Below are 11,470 nucleotides of genomic sequence, written 5' to 3'. Positions count from 1 at the left end.
CAAGAAACAGAAAATTATTTTTTATTTTTATGATTTTCTAATTTTTTTGGATTTTTTTTTCGAAAATTATATGAAAAAAGAAAAAATAAGGATTCCAAAATTTTTAATATGAATTCCAGGAATCTTGCATTCTTAGTCTAAAGCTTCAGTCCAGGAATTAGACATGGCTCACTAGCCAGCCAAGCTTTCAAAGAAAGCTCCAGTCCAAAACACTAGACATGGCCAATGGCCAGCCAAGCTTCAGCAGGTAGATCAGGAACAGTAGCAGGTGGATTAGCTCCAACTAGCTTGCTCTTGATAACAAATTGCAAGCCTCAGTCCAAATGAATTTAGACATGGCTTTACAGCCAGCCAGGCTTCACATGCTTCATGAAACACTAGAATTCATTCTTAAAAATTTTGAATAAATTTTTGAAAACATTTTTTTTCGAAAACATGTGAGAAAATTTTGAAATATTTTTGAAAAATTTTTGAAAAGAAAACGAAAAGAAAATTACCTAATCTGAGCAACAAGATGAACCGTCAGTTGTCCAAACACGAACAATCCCCGGCAACGGCGCCAAAAACTTGGTGCTGTTGCCGGATCAAAAAGGGAATCTGGCACTGATGTTACCGGACCAAAAGCTTGCCGAAGACTCAAACAATGCCCGGCAACGGCGCCAAAAACTTGGTGCACGAAATTGTGATGTCCAGGCTCGAACAATCCCTGGTAATGGCTCCAAAGCTTGGTGCTTTGACCTTAATTCATAATATATATTGCTGGAAAGCCCTGGATGTCTACTTTCCAACGCAATTGGAAGCGGGCCATTTAGAGTTCTTTAGCTCCAGAAAATCCACTTTGAGTGTAGGGAGGTCAGAATCCAACAGCATCAGCAGTCCTTTTTCAACCTCTGAATCTGATTTCTGCTCAAGTCCCTCAATTTCAGCCAGAAAATACCTGAAATCACTGAAAAACACACAAACTCATAGTAAAGTCCAGAAATGCGAATTTAACATAAAAACTAAGGAAAACATCCCTAAAAGTAACTAGATCCTACTAAAAACATACTAAAAACAATGCCAAAAAGCGTATAAATTATCCGCTCATCACGCGCCTTAAGCAGAACGCATATGACGCGGTCGCATGACTGACGCGACCGCGTGGCAAGGAAAAGCTCCAAAGGACGCGACCGCGTGACCCACGCGGACGCGTGATAGAGGCCACGCACCAGAAATTACAGAATACGCCCCCAGCGAATTCTGAAGCCCTTTTTGGCCCAGATCCAAGTACAGACAGCATAGACCAGAGGTTATAAAGTGTGGAAATGCTTCCATTAAAAGGGAGCTTGCATATTTTTACCTTTCAATGATTTAGATTTAGTTGAGAGGGAGATCTTCCCTCTCTCTTTTAGGATTTAGGATTTCTTCTTGTTTTAAGAGTAACTCTGGATCCCAGGTTTAATGTTCTTTTAGTATTACTTTTATTTATTTATTCCAACATTTGAATTGATTATTATAATTTGATTTATGAATTCTCTCATGTTACAGACTGTTATTTGAATTAATGATAATTGAGGTATTTTCAGTTTATGATTGTTCTCTTTGATTTAAGTTACCATTGCTTCCCATCTAAGGACCTCTTTATCATTCCAGCAATTTTACTTTTCCCCTTTTGGTTCTGGTTAAGAATTTAGTAACTCAACAGTTATTAAACTCAACATAATTGATAATCGTTATCTTGCTAATTCAACTGAACTTAAATAATCCCAACCTTTTCTGAGGAAATAATTAGGATTCAATGTCAATTTAATTAGTCCCTTGACTTTCCTTTGCCCTGGTGAAGGTTGACCAAGTGGAGTTTAGATTCAACTTTCATTATTGTTGAGAGAGATAACTAAGTTGGACCTCTAATTTCCCTACCTTGCTAAAAGTTGCTTTACAGTTATTATTTATTCTTAATTGCCATTTAATTCACTCGTCATTTAAATTACTTGCTTCTCACCTTCTAAACCCCGATTACAACCTTTATAGCCAATAATAAGAACATACTTCCTCGCAGTTCCTTGAGAAGACAACCCGAGGTTTGAATACTCGGTTAACAATTTTTAAAGGGGTTTGTTACTTGTGACACCCAACACATTTGTATGAAAGGACTTTTGAAGGTTTAGAAACTATACTTGCAACGAGAATTTATCCGCAATTTTCTAGACCATGCAAAAGTTTTCTCATCACCGTGCCATGACGAAAGCCCTAAATGCAAAACGCAAACTCGGTTTCGTTACTGGAATCGTTCCTCGACCTGATCCTGCGCTTGATCCAGAATAATTTGAGACTTGGCAATGTGTTAATGATGTGGTAAGTACCTAAATTTTAAATTCTGTGTCCAAAGAGATTGCTACCTCCCCTGTATATGCTGATTCTGCTGAAGAGCTTTGGAATGATCTTAAAGAAAGATTCCAGCATGGAAATGGCCCTCGAATTTTTGAAATCAAAAGAGAATTGATGAATTTATGCCAAGGTGCCATAACAGTCTCGCAATACTTCACGAAGATCAAGGTCCTTTGGGAGGAATTGAACTCGTATCGCCCAGTTCAATGCAATTGTGGAGATGCTAAACCACTTCAAGAATTCTTGCAAGCTGAGTATGTGCACTATTTTCTCATGGGTTTGGACGATTCTTTTGCACAAATTAGAGGCCAGATCTTGCTTATAGAGCCCTTACCTACAATCAACAAAGTCTTGTCTTTAGTGGTTCAAGAAGAAAAATATCGCTCTTTGGGGAGCTTATCAGTCCCGAATCAACTTGCTTTCTTAGCAAGAAACCAGAACACACCAAATTCCTTTGAAAAAGGAAGGAGATTCATGAAGAAGGATAGATCCTTGTGCTCACACTGTGGATTTCTTGGACATACAGTGGACAAATGTTACAAAATACATGGTTATCCACCAAGTTATGGCAAAGGCAGAAGAACAAGACAAACTGCGCACAATATTACTGATAACACCACTGAGGCACACTGTCCAGAAGCCAATTCAAACCTGACTCTGAATGCAACACAGATCCAGCAATTAATGAACTTGTTAAATAGTCACAAGATTCAAGAAATACCAGCAAATGCAGCAACTGAAGTGTATACTTCAGCAAGTATTGTCCTCAACATCTCAATTTCAAGATCAAAACTATCAAAACATGATTGGATTCTTGATGGTGGAGCCACTATCCACATTGCTTGTGATCTGTCCCTTTTTCATTCAATTTACACATCTCAACATTATTCTGTTTTCCTCCCCAATAATGCCAAATTCCAAGCCAAATTCATCGGCACTGTCATTGTCAGTTCAACCATCATCTTGAAAAATGTTTTATATGTGCTAGATTTTAGTGTCAATTTGCTCTCAGTGTCTTCCTTCCTTAAAGTCACTACACTCACGAAAATAATTAACTCTTGTGATTTCACCATTCAGGACAACAAGTCACAGAAAAAGATTGGGAAGGGTGAGTTCGATGGAGGCTTATACATCCTAAAAGCTTCAATTCCCTCCAACCAATTGAGAATACATAAAGATAATCATAGCATAAATTTGTGCAATAATTCACAGCTATGGCATACTCGTTTAGGCCATGCTTCAAATAAAGTTTTGAACTCCCTCACTTCGGTTCTAGAATTTTCAAATAAAAATAGTTTACTTACAAAAGAGTCTAATTGTCATGTATGTCCATTAGCAAAATTCAAGCAACTTCCTTTTGAATCCAATAATTTGTCTTCATGTCCTTTTGATCTTGTACATTGTGATGTATGGAGACCTTACCATGTTCCAACCTATAATGGCAAGAGATATTTTCTTACATTGGTTGACGATGCTACTCGATTTACATGGCTTTATTTGTTAACTAACAAATCTGAAGCTGTAGCATGTATGAAACAGTTTTACTCTTTAATAGAAACTCAATTTCACAGCAAGATCAAGTACTTCAGGTCTGATAATGCCAAAAAGTTAGCAATCATTAATTTTTTACAGGAACAGGGAGTCCTCCATCAATTTTCATGTCCATACAAACCTCAACAGAATGCAGTAGTGGAAAGAAAGCATAAACACTTGTTGAATGTTGCCAGAGCCCTCTATTTTCAATCCCAAGTCCCCATTGCTTTTTAGGGAGAATGTGTTTACACTGCTGTTTTTCTAATAAACAGAACCCCAACTCCACTTCTCAACATGCAGTCCCCATTTGAGAAACTTTTTCAAAAACAACCAAATTATCAAGCTCTAAGAGTTTTTGGTTGCCTTGCATATGCTGCTACAAAATTAGACTCCAGACCTAAGTTTAATCCTAGAGCAGATCCAACAGTCTTCTTGGGATACCCTATTGGTTACAAAGGCTACAGGCTTTACAATCTCAAAACAAAACAATTCTTTATCTCTAGAGATGTCATCTTTCAAAAAGAGACATTACCCTTCACTAAAAGTTCTCACACCTTTATACTCCCTGACCCCTTTGATCATATTCCACTTTCAAAAGCCACTGATGACATAACACTTCCTAATATTCCTACCATAAAGAACACACAACGTCTTTCAACAAACTCCTCTAGCTCCCACCAAATTGTTTCACCTCAAACAGCTCCCTCCTCCACCAATTTTGACCTACCCCGAAGAACCACCAGGACCATTCAACCACCAAGATATCTCAATGACTATATGTGCAACCTCAATACACCCTATCATATTACTAACTATATAAGTAACCACAGACTCCACCACATCTACCATGCAGCAATCTATCAAGCTAGTACTATCCCTAAACCTCAATTCTATCACCAAGCAGTACATCATTATGAGTGGCGGCAGGCAATAAAGGAAGAGATGGATGCTTTGGAATCCAATCATATTTGGGGGTTGGTTCCTCTACTCCTAGCAAAAAGGCAATCGATTGTAGATGGGTTTACAAAGCAAAGCTTAAGGCTGATGGTAGTTTGGAGAGATACAAAGCCAGGCTCGTTGCCAAAGGTTACACGCAACAAGCTTGCATTGACTTTAAAGACGCATTCAGTCCAGTAGCCACGGTCTCGACAATTAGAGTTTTACTCTCCATTGCAGCAGTGAGAAACTGGAATTTCATGCAATTGGTCATAAATAATGCATTTTTAAATGGGAGTTTGGATGAAGAGGTCTACATGGAGATTTCTTTGGGCACCCAAAACGGAACCAAGGACTTGTATGTCGACTTACTCAATCTCTTTATGTCCTAAGACAAGCTTCCCGGCAGTGGTTTAAGAAATTCTATTGTAGTCTCAAGCAACATAGTTTTTGCCAATGCAAGAATGATTATTCTTTATTTTCTATAGGAGAAGGCTCCTCAATCACCTTTTTACTTGTCTATGTTGATGGCATAATCATTGCATGAGCAAACAATGATATAGTGCAACAGATATAGCAAAGGCTTCAATCAGTTTTCAAGTTAAAAATCTTGGGAGATTTAAAATTTTTTCTAGGGTTAGAGATTGCAAAATCTAGAAAAGGAATTTTACTTACACAGAGAAATTATACTTTGTCTCTGCTCGAAGACACCAATTTCCTACACTGCAAGCCAACTTTGATTCCAATGGAAGAAAACATTAAATTGAGGGCCAAAGAATGTGACAAGGTTGATGATGCATGAGCTTATCGAAGATTGATTGGATGACTCATGTATCTCACAATCTCCAGATTGGACATAATATTTGCAGTGACAAAACTAGCTCAGTTTATGTTTGACCCAAGAGTTCAACACCTAAATGCAGTTCACCAAATCTTAAGATACCTCAAGCCGGCACCAGGCCAAGGTATTCTTTTTTCCTCAAGCTCGAAGTTGAACTTGTCAATCTACACTGATGCAGATTGGGGGAGCTGCCTCGATACTAGGAGGTCTACTACCAGCTACTGGATGCACTTTCTTGGGAGATTCCTTAGTTTCATGAAAAAGCAAGAAGCAATCTGTCGTGTCAAGAAGCTCAACTGAGGCTGAGTATAGGGCTATGGCCAATGCTGCTTGTGAAGTTGTTTGGCTGACCAACTTACTGAGGTTCATGGACATCACCATTGACTCTGCCATATTTCTTTGTGACAACCATTTAGCTATCCAATTAGCCTCTAATCCGACCTTCCATGAAAGATCTGAGCATATTGAGATAGATTGTCATTTCATTCGCGAGAAGGTTGAAACCGGGTTCATCAAGTTAGTGCACATTCCAACCAAACATCAATTAGCCAATATCCTTACCAAAGCCATTTCAAAACCTCAGTTTCTTTTTCTCATGTCCAAGTTAGGAACATACAATTTGTATGCTCCAATTTGAGGGAGGATATTAGACTCGTATTTACCAATTATTTATGTGTAATTAGATTAGTTATAGTAGTTACAAAAGCCAGTTAGAATAAGTTTTACCCTTCAATCACTTGTATATAAAAACTAACCTCTCCTATTGATAAACCACTATTTTATGGTTTATCGTGTACTCAATTGAGTGGTTTTTATTAATTCTTTACCCACTTATTCATACTATTTGCATGGTTTTATATTTTCTTCCTAATTATGTGTTTTGATTGAAAACATGCTTCTTTGATCTTATATTTGCTTATTATTAATCCTCTCTTATTACCATTAGATGCCTTGATATGTGTGTTAAGTGTTTTCAGATATTATAAGGCAGGAATGGCTTGGAGGATGGAAAGGAAGCATGCAAAAGTGGAAGAAATACAAGAAGTTGGAGAAATTGCTAAGCTGTCCAGCCTGACCTCTTCGCACTCAAATGACTATAACTTTAGCTATAGAGGTCCAAATAACGCGGTTCCAGTTGCGTTGGAAAGCTAACGTCCGGGGCTTCGATTTGATATATAATATCCTATAGTTTCTCTGACGCTAGATGACGCGACCGCGTGATCCATGCGGCCCCGTCGCAGTGATGGAAATCAGCGTATTTGAATTCTTCTCCAGCGATTTCTGGGCTGTTTCTGACCCAGTTTGCGGCCCAGAAAACACAGATTAGAGGCATAAAGTGGGAGAATGCATCCATTCATAAACAGGCTCTAATAATTCACTTCCCATGATTTAGATTAGTTTTGAGAGAGGTTCTCTCCTCTCTCTCTTAGGATTTAGGACTTCTCTTAGTTTTAGGAGTGACTCTCAATCCCAGGTTCTTTATTTTTATTTAATTTATGAACTCTTCCATGTTACATATAATTTTCTTAATTAATGTTATTTGAGGTATTTCAATTTATGATTGCTGTTATTGTTGCTTTACATCTGAAGGCATTTTTATTCCAATAGATTTACTTTTTCCCTTTTGGTTTTGGTTAAGAAATCAATAACTCAGGAGTTATCCAACTCAACAGCATAATTATTAATTGTTATCTTGCCAATTGAATTGAACTTCAATAATCCCAATCTTTTCTTAGGAAATAAATAGGATTCGAAGATCAAACTAATTAATCCCTTGACTTTCCTTTACTTTAGTAAAGGTTGACTAAGTGGAATTAAGATTCAATTTTCATTATCATTGATAAGGATAACTTGGTCTGGACTTCCAATTTCTCTTACCTTGCCAAGAGTTTAGTTTACAGTTATTTATTTATTTTACTTGTCATTTAAATATATCTGTGCCCATTGCCCAAACTCAACATTCCCCCAAAACACACTTTTTCATAATCAATAATAAGAACACCTCCCTGCAATTCCTTGAGAAGACGACCCGAGGTTTAAATACTCGGTTATCAATTTTAAAGGGGTTTGTTACTTGTGACAACCAAAACGTTTGTAAGAAAGGTTGATTGCTTGGTTTAGTAACTATACTTACAACGAGAGTTTATTATAACTTCTAAACCATCAATCTTCAGTTCTTCACCTATTCATTACTCAATGAAATGAAATCATTTTTTCTCATTCTCTGAAATCACTGGTTTAACACCATCTTAAGAGAGAAAAGAAGGGGTAAGAACTAGAAAGTTCTTAGTAGAATCGAAGTAGCTAGTTAGATTCATTTTATTATGTTCTCAGTCAGTAACAACAATCAACAAAGTACAATCAAATTCAACAATTACAGAATATAGAATTCAATCACAAGCATACACACAATCACAAACAAATATGCGCAAATAAGAATGATGTATGTCTATTCCTATCGCAGGTAATGAGTTCATCTGTCGGTTTCTATCCGCTCTCGATATAATCCGACTCACTCTAGTCGGATATGGCTTTCTAGCTTGCATAGCCTCTGAAGCAACCTCGCCTTACAAAGTAGCTTTCTCTAGCTATTAAATGTCGAACATAACCTCTGTAAGCAACCCCACCTTACAGGTAATAGGCTCTCTTGAACCAATGTACGCACACATAACTTCTATAAGCGACCTCACCTTACAGGTAACAAGCTCTCTTGAGTTGATGTATGTGATGATAACCTCTGTAAGCAACATCACCTTACAGGTATCAGGTTCTCTTGAGTTAATGTATCTATGAAAAGCAACTCTCAATAGAATTACCACCATATCTTTGCTCGTTTCCAAAGCAACCAATATCTCTACTGCACCCTTCGCAGCAGATAACTATTTAATTGTTTCTTATCTTTTCTCTTTCTTCTTAACTCTTCTTTTCTTTTTTTCGTTATTCTTTTAATATCTTACTTCTAATATTCTAATTTATTTTTGCATTCTTGTCTCATCTTTCTCTAAGTATTTTATGGAAAGAGAATCATAAGATTCTTAAATCAAGTTTGTATCTCTAAAGCTTTTAAAGAGCAATTCTATTTTACTTTTCTCTATCTTATATTATTAATAGCAATAATATCTTTACTAAATAAAATAATATCGGTAAAGAAAGATAATAATTAATTTAGTATAAACTAATCCCGATCTTTTATTAAATTATATTTTCATATTCAAAATAATATTTGTAATAGTGATAACACTCCTTCTCAAAGCCGAAATCTTCTCTTGTGATCTTTCAAAATATATATACTTTATTTTAAATTCGTTTTCGAGCTTTTTGGTTACTAATTTTTACCTGATTTTTCTCAAACCAAAGAGCAACATTTCATTCATCGTAAACACATCAAAATATATCAATTAAGCTTGAATTCAAGCCTTGGAAGCTCACGGTTCATCATCAGCAACAACAACAACGACTTTCAAGTTACTTGAGTTCCAAACTTAATTTTATAAAAAAATTGATCAAATCAACATATAAACACTCAATTTCAATCACCAAACAACCAATCATTAATAAAACTTCAAGAACATAATTAATTTTTAATTAATTTACCAAACCTTACTTCCGTACGAAAATCACAACTGAAACTTCAGGAAAGATTTCTGATCGAACAATTGAAAAAAAAAAGGTCGAAAATTGGCTACTCCACATTCTCCTCACTTTGGCTGAACCATGCAAGCTTGGGAAAAACTCCACCGTCAATTTTTCTCAAATAAAAATGACATCAACGTGAAGAAGAGGAAGATACGAATACTTTAATCGAATTAAATTTTTTATTAAAGTTACGGAACTCAAGAGATCGAAGATAGAAGTTCTTAGAGGGAGTCACTGTTCCACTTCTCTCTCTTGGTTTCCTTTTTTTTTTCAAAGTGGATCATGCATGGCTTGATGATTAATGGTTACTTGATGATTAGGTGGCAAGAGTGGGGGTTTGGTGTCAAGCATTAGGGCTGCTGAATCGGCGGTTCAAGTTATAAATATCTTAAACGGATAATTACAAAAGTAAATATATTAAAACACAAATAATAATATATATGGAGATAAATATATATGAGTTACTGATATAAATGATATTAGTAATAATGATTATAATAAATAAAAGTATATGATAAAACATTAATAAGTTCATAACCCTAGCTCATTTCCATTTTGGGCAGAACAGATCTACTAATTCTTTGATTCCAGTTAGTAAGATAAGAGGGGTCGGATCTTGAACTAAGAAATAGATTCTAGAAGCTAGAAAAGGGTATCCTGAGCAATTTCAATAATCGGGTTCATTGATATTCCTGGTATAGTAGATGCTATCACACATACAATCATACTCAATTCGATGGAATTATTTGATCTTAAAGGGGACCCTCTATAATTTCGCACCTGAGGAGTTATTTCTTGGTTTCAATAAGACTCCTTATGAGCGTTATTTTTAGATAATAATATATTACATTATTATTTATTTTATTTTCGAAATCTGGAATCGACTCCTCAAAATAAAATTAATTACTGAAAAATAAATTTTGAAAACAGTGTGTCGAAATAAAAACTTAGGGCGTTGCAACATGGTCAACCATATATTCATCTAGCAATATATTGCTTGGTTTTAAATCACAATGCACAATTGGTACAGAGCCACCATGATGCGGATATTCTATTGCTTCTGCAACATCTATCATTATGTTTAACCTCTGGATCATGCTCAAGCCATGATGTTCTGAATGTAGCCACTTCTCTAAGCTCCCGTTAGACATGTAGCTCAGAACCAATGCCTTGAAATCCATGCTGCTGCAACTGCTAATGATTTTAGTTAAGTTTCGATGGCGGACATTGCATAATATTTCGCATTTAGCGTCGAAACTCCTAAATGCTTCTTCAAATTCCAAGTGAAAAACTTTTATGGCAACATTCATCCCACCTGAGAGAACTCCTTTGAACACTTTTCCAAAGCTTCTAATGCCAAGTAAATTGCTTTCACTAAATCTGTTTGTTGCTTCTTGAATCTCATAGTATGAAATTCTTTTCCACCAAGCCATGGATTGATCCATTTCTGATTTCTTAAGAAGCTTGTACTTTCGAGATTTTAGGATGCATAGGAATGCCAAAGCAAGAATGGACTGAATGGTCGCTACTATGACTGGTAAAATATATTTCAACACCATTATAATATATGTAATTGTTTTCTGAGATCTACCTTCTTTCGCCTTGCATTTTGGAAAATGCAAACTTTGAGCACCACACAATTCTCCATTTTCCATGAACAATTGAGATGAGAAGTTTACAAAAGGTCCCCTGTAGAAAATTTCTTCTGTCAACTTATTGTAAAACACATTGAAATATTTTAGATGGACAAGTGCCTCTAATGATTTTGGAATAACCCCAGACAAAGTGTTTTTTGATAAGTCAAGAAATTCAAGACTTACCATATGACCAAAGGATTATGGGATAGGCCCTTCAAATCCATTCCTTGTCAAAGAGATTTCGATCAAATGGTCAAGATTCTCAATGCTGCTTGGGATGCTACCAGATAATTAATTCTTTGATAAGTACATCCAAGACATTGATTTTAGATTATTGCCTACATCTAAAGGTAGAGATCCCCTTAGGTTATTGGAAGACAAATCTAAATATAGTAAATAAGATAAATCCCACAATATGGAAGGTATTGAACTGATTACATTCGAATACAAAGTAAATTTTTTTAATGATGTGAGATTACCAAAGAAAAATGGTATAGGACCAGAGAACCTATTTCTTCTT

At 35.9% G+C, this 11,470-nt stretch overlaps 1 protein-coding gene across 1 annotated transcript; it reads right to left on the bottom strand.

Annotated features, from left to right (window-relative positions):
- LOC107616078 (receptor kinase-like protein Xa21) lies at nt 10,261–11,136 on the bottom strand. The gene has a single exon (XM_016318078.1). The coding sequence runs from the start codon at nt 11,134–11,136 to the stop codon at nt 10,261–10,263; it is 876 nt and encodes a 291-aa protein (XP_016173564.1).

Source organism: Arachis ipaensis, chromosome B09 (genome assembly GCF_000816755.2).
Source record: "Arachis ipaensis cultivar K30076 chromosome B09, Araip1.1, whole genome shotgun sequence".
Classification (NCBI taxonomy): domain Eukaryota; kingdom Viridiplantae; phylum Streptophyta; class Magnoliopsida; order Fabales; family Fabaceae; genus Arachis; species Arachis ipaensis.
This window is presented reverse-complemented; position numbering and strand designations above follow the sequence as displayed.